This window comes from Pristiophorus japonicus, chromosome 16, assembly GCF_044704955.1.
Source record: "Pristiophorus japonicus isolate sPriJap1 chromosome 16, sPriJap1.hap1, whole genome shotgun sequence".
NCBI classification, from domain to species: domain Eukaryota; kingdom Metazoa; phylum Chordata; class Chondrichthyes; family Pristiophoridae; genus Pristiophorus; species Pristiophorus japonicus.
This window is the reverse complement of record NC_091992.1, coordinates 128001987-128026349: the sequence shown is the minus strand read 5'-3', so window position 1 is coordinate 128026349 and position 24363 is coordinate 128001987. Positions and strand designations below refer to the sequence as shown.

At 46.6% G+C, this 24363-nt stretch overlaps 1 protein-coding gene across 1 annotated transcript in view; it reads right to left on the bottom strand.

Annotated features, from left to right (window-relative positions):
- Positions 1 to 24363, bottom strand: part of rgs9b (regulator of G protein signaling 9b) — a 104533-nt gene that overhangs the window by 52223 nt on the left and 27947 nt on the right. The window contains exons 2-4 of the mRNA XM_070857855.1: positions 10355 to 10451; positions 4144 to 4194; positions 3602 to 3708 (exon numbers count right to left, since the gene is read on the bottom strand). Coding sequence (XP_070713956.1) covers positions 3602 to 3708; positions 4144 to 4194; positions 10355 to 10451 — 255 coding nt within the window. The remainder of the gene's footprint in view (positions 1 to 3601; positions 3709 to 4143; positions 4195 to 10354; positions 10452 to 24363) is intronic.

The window sequence follows — 24363 nt, the reverse complement described above, 5'->3', positions numbered from 1 at the left end:
CCCGTGTCCTAACTCGCACCAAGTCCTGCTCATCCATCACCCCCTGTGCCCTAACTCGCACCAAGTCCCGCTCACCCATCACCCCCTGTGTCCTAACTCGCACCAAGTCATGCTCACCCATCACCCCCTGTGCTCGCTGACCCAGTGTCCTAACTCGCACCAAGTCCTGCTCACCCATCACCCCCTGTGCTCGCTGACCCAGTGTCCTAACTCACACCAAGTCCTGCTCACCCATCACCCTCTGTGCTCACTGACCCAGTGTCCTAACTCACACCAAGTCCTGCTCACCCATCACCCTCTGTGCTCACTGACCCAGTGTCCTAACTCACACCAAGTCCTGCTCACCCATCACCCCCTGTGCTCACTGACCCAGTGTCCTAACTCACACCAAGTCCTGCTCACCCATGACCCTCTGTGCTCACTGACCCAGTGTCCTAACTCACACCAAGTCCTGCTCACCCATCACCCTCTGTGCTCACTGACCCAGTGTCCTAACTCACACCAAGTCCTGCTCACCCATCACCCTCTGTGCTCACTGACCCAGTGTCCTAACTCACACCAAGTCCTGCTCACCCATCACCCACTGTGCTCACTGACCCAGTGTCCTAACTCACACCAAGTCCTGCTCACCCATCACCCTCTGTGCTCGCTGACCTACATTGGCTCCCAGTTAAGCAACGCCTCGATTTAAAAACACTCCTCCTTGTTTTCAAATCCCTCCTTGGCCTTGTCCCTCCCTAATTCTAATCTCCTCCAGCCCCACAACCCCCACCCCGAGATATTGTGCCCTCTTGAGCATCCCCAGATTTCCTTCGCTCCAGCATTGGCGGCCATGCCTTCAACTGCCTAAACTCTGGAATTCCCTCCCTAACCTCTCCGCCTCTCTAGGTTGAGCCTATATTCATTGTCCAGAAGAATGAGAGGTGATCTTACTGAAACATATAAGATAATGAGGGGGCTCGATAAGGTGGATTGAGAGAGGATATTTCCACTCATAGGGGAAACTAAAACTAGGGGACATAGTCTCAGAATAAGGGGCCGCCAATTTAAAACTGAGATGCAGAGAAACTTCCTCTGAGGGTTGTGAATCTGTGGAATTCTCTGCCCCAGAGAGCGGTGGAGGCTGGGTCACTGAATATATTTAAGGCGGATAGGGACAGATTTGTGAGCGATAAGGGAGTCAAGGGTTATGGGGAGCGGGCAGAGAAGTGGAGCCGAGTCCATGATCGGATCAGCCACGATCTTATTGAGTGGCGGAGCAGGCTCGAGGGGCTGAATGGCCTACTCCTGCTACTATTTCTTATGTCCTTATGTTCTCTCTCCTTCTTAAAGACGCTCCTTAAAACCTACCTCTTTGACCGAGCTTTTGGTCACCTGTCCTAATATCTCCTTATGTAGCTCGGTGTCAAATTTTACTATGAAGCACCTTGGGACCTTTTACTATGTTAAAGGCACTATATAAATGCAAGTGGTTGTTAAGTTGCTTGAACGTATCCCAAAACAATAAATCGTTGACTGGATAAAGTCAGGACATTTGCCGACCCCCCCTTGATTATTTACGAATGAATATTTATCCAGGGTGACTCCGCGGGGCTTCGATCCTGAGCCAACAAGGCAGACACGGTCACAGCTCCCACACACAGTGGCTTCATGCCCCACCCAGGGCGAGGTCGAGCTGTACAGAATAGGAAGGATCCCGGGGATTGATTCTCGGTCTGTACGGAGGCACTGCTCCCAGTCGGGTGACGGTCGGGGAGCGACAACGGTTCCCATTGGAGAGGGAAATAAAAATCAGCCTGGGATCCCTGATCCGGATTGCTAACCAGCTGAAATACGCAGGAGAGTGGACGTTGACTCCCCTTCCAGACAGTCTGGGGCTAACTATCCAATTTAATCCGACTTAACCAGAAAACCACAAACCAGATCTATGTTGACACAAGCAATCTTGCCCCTTCTATGGTCAGAGGCACCAGAGTTTGGGAATGAAACACAGTGGGGTGGGGGGGGGGGGAGGGGGAGAGTAGAGGGACCTGGGGGTGCATATTCACAAATACTTGTAGGTGGCAGGGCAAATTGATGAGGGGGGGTTAAGAAAGTGTACAAGATACTTTGCTTTGTGACTAGGGGCAATGAATACAAAAGGTCATGCTAAACCTTTACAAATCACTGCTTAGGCTCCAGCTGAAGTAGTTCAATTCTGGGCACCATACTTTAGGAATGATGTCAAGGCCCTGGAGAGGATACAGAGGAAGTTTACCAGGATGACACCAGGGATGAGGGAGTTCAGTGATGTGGAGAGTCTGGAGCAGCTGGGATTGTTCTCCTTAGAGCAGAGAAGGTTAAGGGGAGATTTAGTAGGGGTTCAGAATAATGAGGGGTTTTGATAGAACATAAGAACATAAGAATTAGGAACAGGAGTAGGCCATCTAGCCCCTCGAGCCTGCTCCGCCATTCAACAAGATCAGGGCTGATCTGGCCGTGGACTCAGCTCCACTTACCCGCCCGCTCCCCGTAACCCTTAATTCCCTTATTGGTTAAAAATCTATCTATCCGTGACTTGAATACATTCAATGAGCTAGCCTCAACTGCTTCCTTGGGCAGAGAATTCCACAGATTCACAACCCTCTGGGAGAAGAAAATAGAGCGAGTTGGGAGAAACCATTTCCTCTGGCAAGTTGGTCGGTAACCAAATTTAAAATAATTGGCAAAAGAGGGGGGACATGAAGAGAAACGTTTTCACAGCGGGTTATTACAATCTGGAACGCATGGCCTGAAAGGGTGGTGGAAGCAGGTGCCATAGGAACATTCGAAGGGCAGCTGGACAAGTATTTGAAGAGGGAAAGAGCGGGGCAGTGGGACTAAATTGGACAACTTTTTCCACAGAGCCGGCACAGGCACGACGGGCTGAATGGCCTCCTTCGCCTGTGAGATTCTATCCACCGGCAACAGCTTTGGGGTATGTTCTGTGGACATTCTCTTGCTACCCCTGGATCCCATTAAATCGGCACCCAACAGGCCCAGTGGTACCCATGATAGCGGAGAGCAGCATTCTGAACGGCACGTAGGCCGCATCATGGGAGAATCAGGGCCTGCCAGCACGGGACCAAAACTCGAAGGTCGAGGAAAATCTCTCCGTTTGACTGTAGCATAGAATCTTACAGCACACAAGGAGGCCATTCGGCCCATCGTGCCTGAGCCAGCTCTTTGAAAGAGCAATTCAATTAATCCCACTCTTTCCCCATTGCCCTGCAAGTTGCTCCTTTTCAACTATATGTCCAATACCCTTTCCAAAGTTACTGCTGAATCTGCATCCGCCGCCCTTTCAGGCAGCGCATTCCAGATCACAACTCACTGCGTAAAAAAGGTCTCCTCATCTCCTCCTCTGGTTCTTCTACCAACTTTCTTAAATCTGCGTCCTCTGGTTACTGCCCCCGCTGCCTGTGCAATAGTTTGTGTGTGTGAGGCAATTGTGCGTCGTACCGGTGCTGCAGTTGTGGTGTGAAGGCAGCCCAGGACCGAGTCCCGATTCAGGAACAAACTCCGTCGCTTCTCCACAAACCGGGTGCGGACATTTTCGATTAGCGATGAGGCGACTGCTTACCTGGAATCTGTAGAGACTGCTGTCCAGCCGCAGGATTAAGTTCTTGGGCTCTTGTAAGGGGTAGATGTAGCCGAGCTTCACAATCAAATTTCCCAAGAGATCGCCTTCTAAAAATACAATTCAGTGAAACACAACGGTCAGCTAGTGTGAAGATATTAGAGCAACAAATATTAAATGTAATAAAAGAGACACTCTAGGCATACATTATAATATATATATATATTATATGTACACACACACACATATTTTATATATATCAACGCATCGCTGTGGGCCAGGAGTCACATATAGGCCAGACCAGGTAAGGAGGTCAGATTTCCTTCCCTAAAGGACATTAGTGAACAACATTACAACAATCCATTAGTTTCACGGTCACTGCTACTTATTACAGATGTATTTAATTAATTGGAAGTTACTTTCTCCGGCTGCCATGGTGGGATTGAACGCATGTCTCTGGATCATTGGACAAGGCTCTGGATTACTAGCCCAGTAACATAACCACTATGCTACTGTAACCAATAAATTAATGCCAATACTCTTACCTTCTTCTGTAATTTGCAGGTGCTGAATCAGCCACTCCAACGTGTCGTGCCCTGCAGAGAGAACAAGCAGTATTGTGATAAGGTCCAACGCAGGGAGCAGTAGGTCAATGGACCATGGCAGTTGGATTAGCTTCAAATCCAAATTGCTGGCTTTCGTACATGATGCGAGTTGCGCAGCCACATCTCAGCTCCGAGTGGGCACTTGTCAACTTTGACTTTCCTGAAGACATTGACTTTCTACCAACATGGCTATTTCCCCAAGGGACCCGTGCCATCGGTTTATTGCCAAATTTGGGGCGGGTGGTGAGGATTGTTGCACCATCTACCAGGCCAGGAGAGCTCCGACAGGGCTGATGGTCTCTCTCTTGTAATATGTTACCTTTTGTAAATTAATGGTGTTACCGTTTGTAAATTTGCCCTGTAGTTCCTACCAATGGAGTGGGCTACCAGACATCCCAAAGCACTTAACAGCCAATTAAGTACTTTTGGAGTGTAGTCACTGCTGTAATATAGGAAACGCGGCAGCCAATTTGTGCACAGCAAGCTCCCACAAACAGCAATGTAATAATGACCAGATAATCTGTTTTTGTTATGTTGATTGTAGGATAAATATTGCCCAGGACACCGGGGATAACTCCCCTGCTCTTGTTTGAAATAGTGCCACGGGATCTTTTATGTCCACCTGAGAGAACAGATAGGGCCTCGGTTTAACGTCTCATCCGAAAGACGGCACCTCTGACAGTGCAGACGCGTACGCGCACATGCAAGTCTTTCTTTCTTTCCTCAGCTTGAAAACTAACTCTGTGGAACACTCACAACAGACAGAAGTAGTTACATTTTGGCAATAAAATTGGAGGTGTAGATCCTGAATTTTAAAACTCATTAGTTGTCAGAATATAAAACCTATTCCTCCGGGCTAGGATCTACTCGACATAAAAGCTTTAGTGCATTATATCAAAAAAGGCTTTAAAATCAATCCTTCAGTGAGTGAGCACCTCCATGTGAGCCTTAATGAATCCAAAAACAGAAATGCAGACAAACAGAAGTTAAGGAGGAAATGTTGGCAGAAGCCGACTCTTAATTATAAACCATGTAATCAAATTTATCCTCAAGGCAATTCAGGCTAAAAAGCCATTGTAAATTTAAATATTTCTACACACCATCTAATCACTTTAACAGCAAATGTAATTATTACTCGTTAATCTTCCGCACTGCTAATTAGGAAAGTCAACTAACTTCAAATGTCCATTAAAGTGACCCTGATCTGAATTCTCCGTCCCACTCTCTCCTCGGCCTCCTACACTGTTCCAATGAAGCTCATCGCAAGCTCGAGGAACAGCACCTCATCTTTCAATTCGAAACTTTACAGCCTTCTGGACTCAACATCGAGTTTAACAATTTCAGACCATAACCTTTGCTCCCATTCTCAGGCAGCAGGAGCTGGTAATGGTTGTGCTGTTTCCTTTCACACCTCCTCTAGACCATCTTGTCCCATTACCGTCTCCTTTCTCCTCGCACCATCGTCCCTTTTGTCATTTAATCTCTCCGCCTCCCACCCGATCACAGACCTTCCCTTTTGATCTTTCCACCCACGTTTTTCCTGCCTCTGTACTTGCTTAAAAACAGTTAAGTCTCTAACTTCCTCTAGTTCTGATGAAAGCTCACCGTACCTGAAATGTTAACTCTGTTTCTTCTTGATGCTGCCTGACCCGCTGAGTGTCTTCAGCATTTCCTGTTTTTATTAAAGAGTTATTAGGAGAGGTGACCAAAGGCTTGGTGAAAGAGATGGGTTTTAAGGAGTGATTTAAAAGGAGGAGAGAGAGAGACGAAGAAACGGAGTGGTTTAGGGAGGGAATTGCAGAGTTTAGGACCTCAACAGCTGCCAACGTTGGAGTGAAGGAAATGCTCTACTCGGAGCTCCTTCGCGGCAAACGAGCCAAAGGTGGGCAGCGGAAACACTACAAGGACACCCTCAAAGACTCCCTGATAAAGTGCAACATCCCCACTGACACCTGGGAATCCCTGGCCAAAGAACACCCTAAGTGGAGGAAGTGCATCCGGGAGGGCGCTGAGCACCTCGAGTCTCATCGCCGAGAGCATGCAGACATCAAGCGCAGGCAGCGGAAAGAGCGTGCGGCAAACCAGTCCCACCCACCCCTTCCCTCAACGACTATCTGTCCCACCTGTGACAGAGTCTGTGGCTCTTGTATTGGACTGTTCAGCCACCAAAGAACTCACTTCAGGAGTGGAAGCAAGTCTTCATCGATTCCAAGGGACTGCCTATGATGATGATGATGATGAAGGAAATGGGGGGTGCACGAGGGGCCAGATTTGGAGGAGCACAGCGATCTCGGAGGGCTGGAGGAGGTTACATTCTAAGCTCACACACAGATGGCTAGAGGAGCCAGAGCACGGAGTACCTCCCTTCAGGAGAGCAGGGCTACAGTTGGAGAACGTTGTTGCTCTGACATGTACGCTGATGATACCCAGCTCTACCTCACTACCACTTCTCTCGACCCCTCCACGGTCTCTAAATTCTCAGACTGCTTGTCCGATATCCAGTTCTGGATGAGCAGAAAGTTTCTCCAATTGAATATTGGGAAGACCGAAGCCATTGTTTTTAGTCCCCGCCAAAAGCTCCATTCCCGAGCCACTGACTCCATCTCTCTCCCCAACTCCTGTCCAAGGCTGAACCAGACTGTTCGCAACCTGGGTGTCATATTTAACCCCGAAACTGAGCTTTCAACCACATATCCACAGCATAACTAAGACCGCCTATTTCCAACCTTGCCTCAGCTCATCTGCTGCTGAAACCCTCATCCATGTCTTTGTTGCCTCCAGACTTGACTATTCCAACGCACTCCTGGTTGGCCTCCCACATTCTACCCTATGTAAACTAGAGGTGATCCAAAACTCGCCTGCTCGTGTCCTAACTCGCACCAAGTCCCGCTCACCCAACACCCCCTATGCTCGCTGACCTACATTGGCTTCCGGTTAAGCAATGTCTCGATTTCAAAATTCTCATCCTTATTTTCAAATCCCTCCATGGCCTCGCCCCTCCCTATCTCTGTAATCTCCTCCAGCCCCACAACCGCCCCACCCCCGAGATGTCTGCGCTCCTCTAATTCTGCCCTCTTGAGCATCCCTAATTGTTATCGCTCAACCATCGGTGGCCGTGCCTTGTGTTGCCTCGAACTCAAGCTCTGGAACTCCCTGCCTAAACCTCTCCGCCTCTCTTTCCTCCTTCAAGACGCACCTTAAAACCTACCTCTTTGACCAAGCTTTTGGTCACCTGCCCTAATTTCTACTTATGCAGCTCGGTGCCAAATTTTTATCTCAAAACACTCCTGTGAAGCGCCTTGAGATGTTTCACTGCGTTAAAGGCGCTATATAAATACAAGTTGTTGTTGCTGACCCTGTCTATCTCCTAAAATCACAAATAAATTCAAAATCAGTAAGATCGGCAGTCGCATGTGGGTGTCAGCGTTTGGGTGATGTAATCCTCTTACTGTTATACCGGGTAACCTAGCAACAGACTGAGCTGATGAAAGGATGAATCAGTGACATTACTCTTTCATTTTATCTCCGAAGTAGAAAGCACAAGTGGTACTTGGCTGCGTGGAATACTATGGGCGGCTACACAACAAACAGTTCTTCACTCGCGAGAAATAAATTAAAAATGCAAATCGGACTGGACTTCACAGCAATGCCGCGCTGCTCACACCGGCTGTGTATATTCAGGATGTGTCACTCCCCCATTAACAACAACACCCCCGATGTCTCTGTGGCTCGAACAGTAACTGTCCCATCGCACTTCAATTCAAATCATGCAAATGAAAGCTGGTGGAGGAGGCTTCACCCGAGAACATCATCAGGAGAGATGTGCCACTCGTGCAGAAATGAAATGAGACACTGAACGTCAGAAATGTGAATCCAAAATGGTAGAAAATACAGAACCAGTGAGCCAAGCACCTGAATAACAAAAATACAGCTTTGCATTATAGATGGGGGCTAGGTCTCATGAAAATCCAGCCAAATTATTTTTATACCTATTTGTGTATTTCCAGCATTTTCAATTCGCAGAGTGAGCAGTGATGTTGATATAGAATCTTACAGCACAGGAGGTTTACCTTCCCATTGTCCCCATGCTGGCTCTCCGAAGTCCCGATTCCCTGCCCTTTCCCCAAACTCTTAAATTTTACTTTTTCAAATATGTATCCACTTCGCTTTTAAAATCCATTATGTATCCTGCTTTCTCCACAGTTCCTGGTCGGGCATTCCAGGTCTTAACAGCCCTCTGTCAAAAAAACATTTCTTCTAAGTTCTCCCTTCAGCCGTGGCTCAGTGGGCAGCACACTCGCCTCTGAGTCAGAAGGTCGTGGGTTCGAGTCCCACTCCAGAGACTTTAGCACAAAAATCTAGGCTGATGCTCCAGTGCAGCGCTGAGGGAGTGCTGCACTGTCAGAGGTGCCATCTTTTGGATGTGATGAATGCCATTAGCCCCTTTTCTTTACATGAATGGATTCAGTGAGGGGTGAGGCCACAATACAGGTATAGTGGAACAGGGGTTGTTCATTGGGTACTGGCTGTGTCTGTGTCCAAATGAGCAAAACCTCACAGTGAGATCTGTTCCACGAAATATGTTATGGGCGCTCATGGTGCAAACAGAGAGCTCTGGTCAAGCCACAAAGATGGGAGGAAAAGCAGTGTGTGAGGAGGACAAAAAATCTGCAAAAGGACATAGGCTAGGTGAGTGGGCAAAAATTTGGCAGATGTAGTATAATGTTGGAAAGTGAGAGGTTATGCACTTTGGCAGAAAAAAATCAAAGAGCAAGTTATTATTTAAATGGAGAAAGATTGCAAAGTGCCGCAGTACAGCAGGACCTGGGGGTACTTGTGCATGAAACACAAAAGGATAGTATGCAGGTTCAGCATGATCAGGAAGGCCAATGGTATCTTGGCCTTTATTGCAAAGGAGATGCAATACTGCGTGCAGTTTTGGTTTCCATATTTACGAAAGGATATACTTGCTTTGGAGGCAGTTCAGAGAAGGTTCACTAGGTTGATTCCGGGGATGAGTGGGTTGGCTTATGAGGAAAGGTTGAGTAAGTTGGGCCTCTACTCATTGGAATTCGGAAGAATGAGAGGTGATCTTATCGAAACGTATAAGATTATGAGGGGCTTGACAAGGTGGATGCAGAGAGGATGTTTCCACTGATGGGGGAGACTAGAAGTAGAGGGCATGATCTTAGAATAAGGGGCCGCCCATTTAAAACTGGGATGAGAAATTTCTTCTGTCAGAGGGTTGTAAATCTGTGGAATTCACTGTCCCAGAGAGCTGTGGAAGCTGGGACATTGAATAAATTTAAGACAGAAATAGACAGTTTCTTAAACGATAAGGGGATAAGGGGTTATGGGGAGTGGGCGGGGAAGTGGAGCTGAGTCCATGATCGGATCAGCCATGATCTTATTGAATGGTGGAGCAGGCTCAAGGAGCTGTATGGCCTACTCCTGTTCCTATTTCTTATGTTCTTAGCTTGGGGAGAAGGCCAGAACGCCGTGTACCAGGAGCAGTAAAGGGGCTGATGCCTGTAGAGTGCTGCCATTTTTTTGACCCAAAATATGTTGAGGATTTAGGACCCCGTGCATTGGTCAATGAAAGCTGACTTTCAGGTAAAATGTTAAAAAATGACTCCTTCTACCCTCTCAGTTGACTGTAAAAGTTCAAAGAAGAGAGGTGGAGTTCTCCCGGCATACTGGGCAATGAGCATCCCTCAACCAACACTACTGAATCAGTTTAGTTAGTCATGTATATCATTGCTGTTTGTGAAACCTTGCTGTGCGCAAATTGGCTGCCGCGTTTCCTACATTACAGCAATGACTACATTTCAAAGTACTTCATTGGCTGTGAAGCGCTTTGAGACATGATGAGGCTGTAAAGCACTATATAAATAAAAGTTCTCTCATTTAAAGAGACAGACCTTTAAGTTTGGTACATGTATAATGGTTTAGCAATGGATGTGCCAGTAACCTGTACCACCAGTAGTAAGCCTGGGAACTGATGTAATAGTGTTGCAGAGGATTGTTAGTAAGATTTCTAAAACCAATTTGAAGAAACAAATTCTAGAACAACCACTAACATGACGGCAGATAGAAAATCAGCTCTCCCTGCCCGGTCGGTGGTAGAAGGAAGGAATATCAACTTTCTTACCGGTTATAGCGTGCGGGATGGTGGTGATCATCAGCCTCTGTGTTTGCGTTTTAATTCCGGTATTTGGATCCTGCATCGCCACTATCAGAGGTTCAATCTGAAGGGAAAAGAGATCCCAACAAGGTGAAAAGGAGAGGAAAGATTGAAAAATAAAAACAATGACATATTAATCCAACTGTGTGAGGCTGTGCTGGTGGTGGAGGTGGGTACCCGTGTATCATGCACACCCGCGAGCCGAGCTATCATCTACTGAAAGCACGATGCACTGCTGATCTCTGGAAAGGGTTTCTCTGAAGTACCAAACAGGACACCTGTTAGTTACATTACTTTATTCTGAATATGAGTACTGCAGACGTAAGTGTGACCTTAATTCCTTTAATTCTAACTCGAGTGTTGGTACAGCATGGGTGACCTGCTTATATACTGTGCTCCCAAAGAATGCTGGGATCCCTTGGGACTCCAACAGGTACGCCCTCTGGTGGCGGTATGATGCTGGTTACATAGGGTTGCATACATAATTCCCAACCTATTTCAGACAGTAACTCCACTTTCCCGTGCATCAGACAAACAGATGCACCACTGCCCCTGGCCCACTTAACTCCAATGGGTTCCCTTCCACTTCATACCTTACCTGGCATTCACTCCCCTTCCCCCGCCCTCCCCACTCCCCCTCTCGGCCCACAAAGTCGGGGTACAGACTGACAAAGACTGTAAATCCATTTTGAACCTTTAAAACAGCTGAAACAATATTTGTCCAGATGGGGCCACTTATCTTTAAATGTGACCTGTAACAGGATTGTCTGCCTTTCCCTTGCTGCTAGGGACAGGACAAAGCAGAGCAGAGATAATTATTCACATAACTTGATATTGCAAAATCGCACACATCAAGCCGGCCAACTTACACGGTACTCTGAAAACACACGATTCTTTTTGACCAGTTTTTGAAATTCAATAGATTAATATACGTCATGGGAGACAAATTGAATTTCAATTTCTGAAGCTAATAAATGGTAAAGGAATGACTGCACAGTAGAACAATGCTGATAATGTTTTTAGTGATTAATTTCTGTAACTAAAAACTGGTAAAGGAAACGATTGTATGGTACAAGAGAATGATCACATGTTGTAAATGTGTTCAATGTTCAATAAATCCAATTTAAAAACAGCGGCCAGTCCAGGCGAAGCAGAGTTAAACTTGGTTAGCACTTGCGATGGGCCATTGATTGCGAATACCAGATGCAACGAGTAACAGAGGGACTGGTGCGTATAGTGGACACAAGTAACATTGGTATTATACAAGATTCCTTTGTTGTTTGATGGTTAAGTTCTTTATTAGTTGTGCACTTTTCACAGAATCATAGAATAATGTAGCACAGAAGGAGACCATTCGGCCCATCGTGCCTGTGCTGGCTCTTTGACAGAGCGATCCAATTCGCCCCACTCCCCCGCCCTTTCCCCACAGCACCTGAAAATGTTCCCTCAAGTATTTATCTAACTCCCTTTGAAAGTTACTATTGAATATGCTTCCACTGCCCTTTCAAGCAGCGCGTTCCCGATCACAACAACTCCTCTCATGTCGCCTCTGGTTCATTTGCCAATGACCTTAAATATGACTGGTCCAGTTAAGTTTCTGGCCAATGGCCAGCCGACAGCCTACAAACGCTGATTTTTAGTAATGCAGGGAATGCAGTTCAAGATTTGCCAGCGGGACTTCGATTAATTTAGCAGGCCAGTGGCAAACTAAACGTAATACCGACAAATGTGAAATGTTGAGCGAAAAATGTACGGCACAAAGTTCCCGCCGAGTGGATCAGAGAGCACCGGGGAGACGGAGAAAGGGCCGTGGCAGCAAAAGCAGACTCAGCATTTTCAACGTTAAACACTGTGGGGAAACAACAAAAAAGGCAACGTTGGGGCGGACACTGCCAGCAGGAGAGGACAGGTTTGCAGAGGTCAGGTCATGACTTTAAACTGTAATTCACTTGCCTCGTAATTCAGGGCAAAGAAAATGAACAGGCAGGTCTCCAGGACCAGAAAGCTGACACTGTGTGCCTTTAGCTCTTCTCACCCACATTTCTATCTCTTTCTGCTTACACCGCCACCATCACTGTGCCTTGTGCAGTACCAGGTAACACATTAAAGAATAAACACAAATTTAACCTCAACAGCAGAAAAAAGAAATAACACTATCGGAAACTGCTTTGGTTGAGTTAGTACCTTGCGACTCAATCCAGCCATCTCTTACTCTCCAATAACTGCCTTCATAATTGGGACAGTTTCCCTGGTCTCTGATATGGTTGCAGCATTTAATTGTTATAATTATAGCAAAGGCCATTTGGTAACTAGTGCAATTAAATAGTGATCTCTGAATTAAAACAACAACAACTTGTATTTATATAGTGCCTTTAACGTAGTGAAACATCCCAAGGTGTTTCACAGGAGTATCATGGGATTAAAAATTTGACACCGAGCCACATAAGTAAAAATTAGCGCAGGTGACCAATAGCTTGGTCCAAGAGGTAGGTTTTAAGGAGCGTCTTGAAGGAGGAAAGAGGGTTGAGCAGGTTTAGGCAGGGAGTTCCAGAGCTTGGGGCCTAGGCAACACAAGGCACGGCCACCAATGGTTGAGCGATTATAATCAGGGATGCTCAAGAGGGCAGAATTAGAGGAGTGCAGACATCCCCGGGGGGGGGGGGGGGGGTTGGGGGGCTGGAGGAGATTACAGAGATAGGGAGGGGCGAAGCCATGGAGAGATTTGAAAACAAGGGTGAGAATTTTGAAATTGAGACATTGCTTAACCGGAAACCAATGTAGGTCAGCGAGCACAGGGGGCGATGGGTGAGCGGGACTTGGAGAGAGTTAGGACAGGGGCAGCCGAGTTTTGGATCACCTCTAGTTTACGTAGGGTAGAATGTGAGAGGCCAGCCAGGAGTGTGTTGGAATAGTCAAGTCTAGAGGTAACAAAGGCATGGATGAGGGCTTCAGCAGCGATCGAGCTGAGGCAAGGGCGGAGACCTTTCACCCACTCTATCAACAATGGAGCTTAATTTCAAAGCAAGGTCCAGTGCCCTTGAAAGACAGCTTAACAGCTAAAATGTAGCTTGCAAGGTCTGTGACATTGCTCAGATTCAATATCATAATTGGCCAAGATCGATTTCTCTAATTCCATGAAAGGAAAAGAAAAAAAAATCTATCATGTCACTCTGCTGGAATAATAAGCCGCAGTTGACTTAGTGACATCGGACATATTCTCCATACTCGTGTCTGGGACTTACAAACAGCAGAGGCAACCTGCCATTTGTGCAATAGTGCTTTCACTGGCAGTGGGCACTGGATGCTGTGACGGACACTGGCAAAGAAAGAGAAAAAAAAAAAGAGAGAAAGAGAGAGAGAGAGAGAGAGAGAGAGGAGAGAGAGAGATTTTAGTAAAGTTGACTGAGGGATAAAAATTGCCCAGAAACTGGTGAGAAAAGGTTGACCTGATTGATTCCAGAGATGAGACGGTTGTCCTATGAGGAGAGATTGAGTAGAATGGGTCTATATTCTCTGGAGTTTAGAAGAATGAGAGGTGATCTCATTGAAACATGCAAGATTCTGAGGAGGATTGACAGGGTAGATGTTGAGAGGATGTTTACCTCTGGCTGGAAAGTCTAGAACTAGGGGGCACAGTCTCAGGATAAGGGGTCGGCCATTTAAGACTGAGATGCAAAGAAATTTCTTTACTCAGAGGGTTGTGAATCTTTGGAATTCTCTGCCCCAGAGGGCTGTGGAGGCTCAGTTGTTAAGTATATTCACGACAGAGGTGGATAGATTTTTGGACTCTCGGGGAATCAAGGGATATGGGGAGCGGGTGGGAAAGTGGAGTTGAGGTCGAAGAGCAGCCATGATCTTATTGAATGGTGGTGCAGGCTCGAAGGGCCAAATGGCCTACTCCTGCTCCGAATTCTTATGTTCTTATGTTAACTCCGCTGCTGTTTTTCAAAAGGGAGGGGAACAGTGACCAAGTGAAACAGATTATAGTTATAGCAAATGAAAATTTTTACAACAGGACATTTTGAATATTTCCTTGTGAATTCTTGAACAGTGAATACATAATATTACCCAATAATGTGTCACTCCTTTAACAGCAACTGGCTATCAGTGCACAATATCGGACACAAATCAATCATTTTGAGATTCATCATTTGTTTCCCAAAATCATATCAGGATTCCACAGATACAACTATTGGGTTTGTATGTGTATTGTATAATTAGCGTTCTCCATGGAAACACTTCAACTGTGCAAAGTATCTTTTCACAGACATCTGGTCTAAGATCATCTAAATTTGGGTAGAGCTACCCAACTCATTAATGCCATTCCAATGACAGGTTGCCTTGTCAGAGACAATTATCTCTTGTTATAGGATTCCAGAGATATTAAATTGCCATGCATTGAAGTCTACCTTAGTTATATAACCTACTTCCGTCACATTGGAACTGCTGCATCTCTTATTTAAACTGATGGATCAATTTTTCTGTTAATTTCATCGCAGTTTAAGTGAAGCAGCGACACTGAAGGTGTTGGTCCCAAAGCATGGTGCCATCCAGGTGTCAGTCACAGGGTCACACATGATTCTTTTCCCAGAGTGAATATTGACACTGCTGCGTTGTAGCAAATGAGCCCGTGATCCAATGGTGCACAACCTCCACAGGCCTGGGTCCTAATTGCATCCTTCCTGGGACATTCTGGGCTGAACGCGTGACATTATTCAGATTTCCAAACGTTTATGCAATCTCATTTGATGTAATTGCTTGGTTATACTGCAGGCTTTTTTTCTTTAGCCTCTTAGAGGGATTAGTGTCACATCGCTTCCTCAAGTACCATCAGCTGTTGGAGCTGATCCAATCCATAAATTTGGACTGTGATATCCAAGTCTGATATCAGTGTCTGCATCCCATCGCTCTTGTGACCTACTCAAACCCAAAGAGCTAGTGACTACTCTTGGGATGGATTCTTCACCTCTGACCTTCTGACCATTAGATCTTTATTCCCTCCAGTATAGAAGATTAAGGGGTGATCTAATTGAGGTGTTCAAGATGATTAAAAGGAGTTGGTGGGGTAGATAGAGAGAAATTATTTCCTCTGCTGGGGGAGTCCAGAACAAGGGGCATCACCTTAAAATTACAGCCAGGCCGTTCATGGAGTAATGTGAGAAAGCACTTCTTCACACAGGACAGTGGGAATCTGGAACTCGCCTCCAAAATGCTGTCGAGGCCAGGGGTCAATTGAAAATGTCAAAACGGTGATTGAAAGGGCTGGATTTTAGGCTTTGCTGTTTTCGGGGCGATAATGGCGGCGGGGCGAGAAAGTTAGCTCAAGCCAGAGCGCAAAGGACCAGAAAATCCAGCCTAAAGAGTTTTGTTAGACAAGAGTATTAAGGGTTACGGAACCAAGGCAGGTAGGTGGAGTTAAGATACAGACCAGCCCAGATCTAATGAATGGCGGAACAGGTTCGATGGGATGAATGGCCTACTGTTCCTCTGTTTATTGGCTATTACTATTGCGCAATGAAAACATTGAATCACAGAATCAGAGAGGTTTACAGCACGGACGGAGGCCATTCAGCCCATCGTGTCTGCGCTGGCTGACAAAGAACTATCCAGCCTAATCCCACTTTCCAGCTCTTGATCCGTAGCCTTGTAGGTTACGGCACTTCAAGTACACATCCAAGTAGTTTTTAAATAGTACATTGATATTCAATTTTATGGCTGAGATTTAACAATTAAATGAAGTAAAGAAAATTATATTTTTTGCCTTTTCCTTCCGTCTTTTCTAGCCAATTACTGTTGATATTTCTCAGTTGGTTTCTAGTTGGCCACTCGGGACATGATTGATCTTTATTCTGACACTTTGCCCTAAGAGAGTTACAAGACAAGACACACTTCCTGCGTATAGCTAGTCTTCTCAGAGGCCAGCTTCATTACTTCAATGAGACTAATCTCATGTGGCAGGGAGGAATATCACAATTAAAGACTGAAAGTTCCTGTGTGTCACTTTTCATTATTCCAGAAACGGAAAGAAAAAAAGAATTGGCAGGTGGCCTAGTTAACTGAAGACAGAGCGCTCCAACTGGAGGGCTAAGAAACGCACTCAACCCAATTAAACATAGATTCGAGTGCGTAACGTAACGGAACGGAAGGAGAGACTTCACCACTGAGGCTTGGTCCTTCTATTAAAAAAATGCTTTCAACGAGTGAACAGAGTCATAGAATACGTATAATGCACAGTTTGTGCTGCTCAGTTCTGGTTTTACATCAATGCAAAATGTTGAGGGTCAGTCATCATATCACAGAAAAGATACGGGGGAGTAGGACATTCAGTGGGCTTGCTGAATCCCTCGGTTTTTTTTGGAACAGCTTGTCCTGGTCCTGGTCCAGTCCCTGGGCATATTTGATTAATTCTGCATTCACTGTGCCGAAGCAAAGGCGAGGAGGAGCACATGTCTCAGGGGACTTTGTCTCAGGAGAAGGAGTTGGCCATTTAGGACCGAGATGAGGAAACATATCTTCACTCAGAGGGTGGTGAATCTTTGGGATTCTCTACCCCAGAGGGCTGTGGATGCTCGGTCGTTGAGTATACTCAAGACTGAGATCAATAGATTTTTGGACGAATCAAGGGATATGGGGATCGGGCGGGAAAGTGGAGTTGAGGTCGATGATCAGCCCTGATCTTATTGAATGGCGGAGCAAGCTCGAGGGGACGTATGGCCTACTCCTGTTCCTTGTTCTTATGTTCTTATGTCCGTAAGGGAACTGATCTGATGTTCTGCCGATTAGGGACCATTCCACCCCACGTGCACTTGCTGTATGCTGTATGGGCGAGTCCTATACAGCATAACCTCAAAGTTCAAGGAGCTGCTTTGACACTGGTTCTATCGGAGGCACTGCAGTAGCAGCATCCATTCCAGTGGGGTCCAGCACTGCCGGAGAGTCCATTCCATGGGGACCAGCGCTGCCGGAGAGTCCATTCCAGTGGGGTCCAGCGCTGCCGGAGAGTCCATTCCAGTGGGGTCCAGCGCTGCCGGAGAGTCCATTCCATGGGGTCCAGCGCTGCCGGAGAGTCCATTCCCGTGGGGTCCAGCGCTGCCGGAGAGTCCATTCCAGTGGGGTCCAGCGCTGCCGGAGAGTCCATTCCATGGGGTCCAGCGCTGCCGGAGAGTCCATTCCAGTGGGGTCCAGCACTGCCAGAGAGTCCATTCCATGGGGTCCAGTGCTGCCGGAGAGTCCATTCCATGGGGTCCAGCACTGCGGCATAATCTCCAAATGGATGCCAGTTCGGCAGAGTTGTTAAACTGCAGGTGACCTGCATCAATGTAATGCAAAACTCAGCTTGCACCAACACAAGATATGTTGCCTGATGGCAGAGCGAGACGGTCACTCTCACTGTTACATGCAGAGCGAGACTGTCACTCTCAGTTACATGTAGAATGAAGCTGCCTCCAATCGAATTTTCGGTCATAGAATTCTAGCACAGAAGGAGGCTGTTTGGTCCATCGTGCCTCTGCCGGCTCTTTGAAAAGTATAGTACCCTGTAGTATTAGGCAGTCCCTCGAATCGAGGTGACCTGCTTCCACACCAAAAAGGGATGAGTTCACAGGTGTTTCAATGAGGGACCTGATATTCCACGTCCCGAACGACATGTTGGAGGGTGGAAGATGCCCGTGCGTGGATTTTTTTAACGTGGGGTGGCCGTTGCACACCAGCCACCACACGGGCTTGACAGAGCTGGGTCTTGGTCCAGTGGCAAGGGTTAACCAAGACGACTGGAGACCTGCGCTGCTGCACAGACCTAGTGCGCGCACACATATCGCAGTGTGGGCTGGGCCCGTGCTGCCCCTGGGCCCTCGCCTCTCCTGGGCCCCGATCTCTCACCACTCCTCCGCCACGATCTCTCGCTGCACCTCGGCGGAACCTGGGCCCCACCGATGTTCCTGCCCATTCTCCAGTCGGCGACCTGGGTTTTGGTGACGTCACCCAGTCACCTTCCTCGAGGCCGTCGCCCTCCTCAAGCTGTATCTTGAAGTGGCTGCTCCTCCTGTACCCCCGACCAGCGGCTGGTGTTTCCTCGCAGGCTTTGAAAGAGCTTTCCAATGAGTCCCACACCCCCTGGCTCTTTTCCCATACAACCTGAAAATTGTTGCTTTTCAACTGTACATCCAATTCCCTTTTGAAAGTTACGATTGAATCTGCTTCTACCATCATTTCAGGCCATGCATTCCAGATCGTAACAACTGGCTGTGTAAAAAAAAAAAAAAATCAGCTCATCTCACCTCCCCCCGGGTCCTTTTGCCAATTATCTTAAACCTGTATCCTCTGCTTATCACACCTCCTGCCTGTATCTATGTCCGTTTAACTTAATAGACAGAAAATCGGCTGGGCTGCTTTACAGGTGATCTTTCTCTCCTGAGCTTCCTCGATGTGCTGTGCCCTGGCAATTCTTTATACCCAAGTGCAACAAGACACGATATGCACCATTGTCTCGAATAGTTTCAAGAGGCAAAGTATATTGGGAGCCGGGGGGGGGGGAGAAAGAGGTGGAGGGGGAATGTTCATTGAAAGTACCACTTGATCTCCTGACAACTACCACCATAGTTACAATGAGTTACATCAAGTCTACAGCACAGAAACAGACCATTCGGCCCAACTGGTCTATGCCAGCGTTCATGCTCCACACGAGCCTCCTTCTATAGTAATATTCCACCTTAAAACTGAACCAATAGCCAAAAAAAACACTGGTCACAGAACTGCGTGGGCCTCAGGCAAGCCTATTAGCAATGATCCACGAGTGACATTTTTAGGAAGTCTAATTGCAGTATTTGAGGCCCTGCTGGATTATAAATAGAAATAAATCGTGAAATGGAATGCCCTTTTGAACTTCAGAGATGTTGTTGTTATAATGAGCGAGTCTGGAGCTTGGGTGTAGAGAATGGAGTGATGTAGCCTTAAATTACTGAGCGGATGACGTACAGAGGAGGCCGCATCGGACGGAACACTTTGTTCATCAGCACCTGCTGTGCTTTCCTTGCAGATTCTCCAAAAGGCAAATGTTCCGTTTTTGCCGATTGCCAGGCAGTGTAGTATTGCGTCAGAACAATTCTGGTTTTGCCTATTTTCACAGAAGCGTAGCTTACAAAAACAAACAAAAAAAACCCCAACATTTTTCTGTTTCTTCAACCACACACTCTCCATCTCCGGCTTGAAGGGCTATAGTTGCCCTCCCGATTCCCCTCCCTCCCTGTAGGGAAGGGAAGACCCTTCCTCCCTCACCCTTCACATGGTGACGTCCGCCCCACCAACCACGCCCATTTCAGCGTGGGTAGCCCCGTATTTCCCCACAGTGACAGTCACTTCCTGGGCAAGAGAAATGGAAGAGGGGAAAATAGCAAATAACCTGCCAAGGAAAATGCAATATAATGAAGATAACCATGTGGACAACCCCACCTTCAGGCCTGACTTCAGCTTGTCCCCACTGCCCTCTAACCAAGTGCTTGGTGTCCAACTGAATGGACCGTTCTCATATCCAGACACCGTACAAAGGATCACTGCTGCCCAAATAACCATAAAGTTTTTTTGTGGGATGCTCTCCCACTAGGCAAAAGGAAGAAAGTCTTGCATTTATATAGCGCCTTTCACGACCACCAGACATCCCAAAGCCCATTATAGCCAATGAAGTACTTTTTGAAGTGTTGTCACTATTGTAATGTAGGAAGCACGGCCGTCAATTTGCGCACAGCAAGCTCCCATAAACAGCAATGTGATTGTGACCAGATCATCTGTTTTTAGTGATGTTGATTGAGGGATAATATTGGCCCCAGGACACCGGGGAAAATTCCCCTGCTGTTCTTCGAAATAGTGCCGTGGGATCTTTTACATCCACCGGAGAGAGCAGACAGGGTCTCGGGTTAACATCTCATCCGAAAGACGACACCTCCGACAGTGCAGCACTCCCTCAGTACTGCCCCTCCAACAGTGCAGTGCTCCCTCAGTACTGCACTGGAGTGGGACTTGAACCCACAACCTTCTGACTCCGAGGCAAGGATACTGCCCACTGAATCACGGCTGACATCAAGTACCATTATTACACTTACCACATACAATATCATATCTAAAGTGCAGACTAAACACACCCAGCCCAGATCATCATCATTTCTTTCTCTTCACTTTGACTCTTAAAATGCAAAATTGGGCTCCTAGAATCGGAGCATAATTATTTGTGTCAGGTAGATTACCATTCGACGTTACAATCGATTATTTGGCTGTCAGATTCTAAAGCCTGATGCCTACTAAGCAAACCAACCTTCCTCAATGTCAGCCGTGGCTCAGTGGGCAGCACTGTTGCCTTCTGAGGCAGAAGGTCATGGGTCACTTCAGAGACTTGATCATATAATCTAGGCTGACACTCCAGTGCAGTGCTGAGGGAGTGCTGCACTGTCGGAGGTGCCGTCTTTCGGATGAGACATTAAACCGAGGCTCCGTCTGCTCTCAGGTGGACGTAAAAGATCTCATGCTGCTACTTTGAAGAAAAGCAGGCGAGTTCTCCCAGGTGCATGGGCCAATATTTATCAGTCAATCAACATTATTAAAAAAAAACTGATTATCTGGACATTAAAAAGAAAGACTTGCATTTATATAGCACCTTTCATAACCACCAGAGGTCTCAAAGCGCTTTACAGCCAATGAAGTACTTTTGGAGTGTAGTCACTGTTGTAATGTGGGAAACACGGCAGCCAATTTGTGCACAACAAGCTCCCACAAACACCATCATCATCATCATAGGCAGTCCCTCGAAATCGAGGAAGACTTACTTCCACTCTTAGAATGAGTCCTTAGGTGACTGTACAGTCCAATACGAGAACCACAGTCCCTGTCACAGGTGGGACAGATAGTCGACGAGGGAAAGGGTGGATGGGACTGGTTTGCCACACGTTCCTTCCGCTGCCTGCGTTTGATTTCTGCATGCTCTCGGCGACGAGACTCGAGGTGCTCAGCGCCCTCCCGGATGCACTTCCTCCACTTAGGGCGGTCTTTGGCCAGGGACTCCCAGGTGTCAGTGAATCTCATCGCCGAGAGCATGCAGAAAACAAGTGCAGGCAGCGGAAAGAATGTGCGGCAAACCAGTCCCACCCACCCTTTCAACGACTGTCTGTCCCACCTATGACAGGGACTGTGGTTCTCGTATTGGACTGTTCAGCCACCTAAGAACTCATTTTAAGAGTGGAAGCAAGTCTTCCTCGATTCCGAGGGACTGCCTATGATGATGATGCTTCGCCCACATGACAAACAGTCAAGACAAGCAGTTACTTTACATTATTAAAAAAAAAGAGAGAAAATGCTGGAAACACTCAACAGGTCAGGCAGCATCTGTGGAGAGAGAACGTTTCAGGTCGATGACCTTTTGTCAGAACTGGAAGAAGTTAGCGATTTAGCAGTTTATAAACTCGTACAGAGGTAGGGGGGGGGGGGAAGAGCAAACAGAAAGGTCTGTGATAGGGTGGGAGGTAGGAGAGATTAAATGACAATAGGGATGATGAGTGGTGTAAGGCAAAATGGGGGCGGTAATGGAATAAGTCAAAAAACAAAAAGGTGGATCGAGAGGAGCTGAAAATGGCAACAATACAACAATTACCAGCTCCTGCTGCCTGAGAATGGGAGTGGAGGTTATCATCTAGTTTAGTTTGGAAGAATAAGTCATGGAGGTGATCCAATTTTTTTTTGTAAATACTTGCATAAAATTTGAAACTCCTCAAATTGCTGTAATTCTAGAATACCAATTGTTTGAAATTGTCACAAAACAGCTCCAGCAGAAAGAAAGGACATGCATTTGTATAGTGCCTTTCACAATCTCAGGCAATCCCAAAGCACTTTTGGAGTGTGGTCACTGTTGTAATGTCTGAATGGCAGCAGCCAATTTGCGCATAGCAAGCTCCCACAAACAGCAATGTGATAATGACCAGATAATTTGTTTGTGGCGATACTGATTGAGGAATAAATATTGACCAGGACACCGGAGATCACTCCCCTGCTCTTCTTCGAAATAGTGCCATGGGATCTTTTACATCCACCTGAGAGAGCAGACGGGGCCTCGGTTTAACGTCTCATCCGAAGGATGGATGGTAAAAAGAAGTGGAGCTTTATAAAACTGAGAATCTCGCAGTACTGAAAAAACAGGTGTGTTTTTAAAAATAAAACCGTTTCTTTTCTGCATTGAGTATTTGCACATTGTATCTGGGTTGCTAATAGTAAATTGTGCTAATCAAATGCCAGGGGTTTATGGTATTTGATGGAGGTGTTTGGGCAAACGCTAATGAATGCTATTGATAGCTCACTGCAGCCCCTTTGTATTCATGTAATTAAAATTCACCTCCACACACCAGTGTCTCCTTAGCTCTACATCAGTTCCACTTCTGTGAAAGGGAGTTTGACGGCTTTGTTATGTGCTATTCCATCTACTCATCATCAGCGACAGATTTGTTGCAGTAATACTGTAACTGCACGCACATGTTAATGTTGGAAATCCATACATCGATCAAGCTTTGTATCGCTTGAGTGAACTCACTATGCTGTACTCTGTATAATAGTTCCTCTATGTGCTCCCATTGACCAGCAACAAGCCAAAAAGTAAGGTCATTTCACCTCAGCCGTGGCTCAGTGGGTGGCACTCATGTCTTGAGTCAGAAGGTTGTGGGTTCAAGTCCCACTCCAGGGACTGGAGCACAAAGATCTCGGCCGACACTCCAATGCAATACTGAGGGAGCGCTGCACTGTCGGAACTGCCATCTTCCACATGAGACGTTAAACTGATGTCTGTTCTCAGGTGGATGTAAAAGATCCCATGGCACTATTTTGAAGAAAAGCAGGGGAGTTATCCCCGGTGTTCTGGCCAATATTTATCCCTCAATCAACATCACTACAACAGATTATCTGGTCATTATCACATCGCTGTGTGTGGGCAAATTGGCTGCTGTGTTTCCTACATTACAGTGTACAGTAACTACACTTCAAAAAAAAAAACTTCATTGGCTGTAAAGCGCCTTGGGATGTCCAGTGATCGTGAAAGATGCTATATAAATGCAAGTCTTTATTTTTTCTTCTCTTTTTTTTCTTTTTCAAATCTCATCCAGGTTGGGGGATGGTTTATTTCATTGAAAGTATCTCATGAAGGGTTGTGATAGAGTAAATAAAGAGAAAATGTTTTCAGTGGCTGAAGGGTCGATAACCAGACGCAAGGTGATTGACAAAAGAATCAGAGGCAACATGACAATTTTTTTTAAACACAGCAAGTGGTTAGGATTTGGGATTCTGTGTCTGAGAGGGTGGTGGATACAGATTAAAGAGGAGCTTTCAAAAAGGAATTGGATTAATACTTGGAGAAAAAATTGCAGGGATATGGGGAAAGAGCGGGGAGTGGGACTCACTGGACTCAGACTCGATGGGCCGAATGGCCTCCTGTGCTGTATGATCCTTCAGTACTAATTCATCTTACAGGCAAAACTATTGAGGGGTGGTGGGGTGGTGAGACTTCAAGGTAGTGAGTTGATCCCATGGACAAGAATAGATTTTACAGGTAACAATAGGATTCATTATGAAATCCTGGTGGGTCTGTTGGTAAATGGTCTGCCATTGTGGAATTGACCAGGACAGTCTCCAGCCTGAGCTCAGTTAGCTCATCTCACTCATGTCAGCAACTGTTAGCGATGGGCTCAGTACCCCTGAGCTTGGGGGGTGGGGGGGGGGGAGATGGGGCGACGGGGGGGGGGGGGGGAATCAGCACCTGACCGCTGTCCAGTCACCTCTGCTGCGTAGGATGTGTGTATTTACGTTGAATTAGGGCAGGATCGGGCTGCCCGTGATGCCGCTCTGATCAAATAGCCGATTGACCTGCACAGTCTGGGTACAGCCAAGAAGAACAGATAGTCGGCGTATGGAACTGGCACACGAGTCAGTCAACAAAGCTGAAATAAAAGTATTGC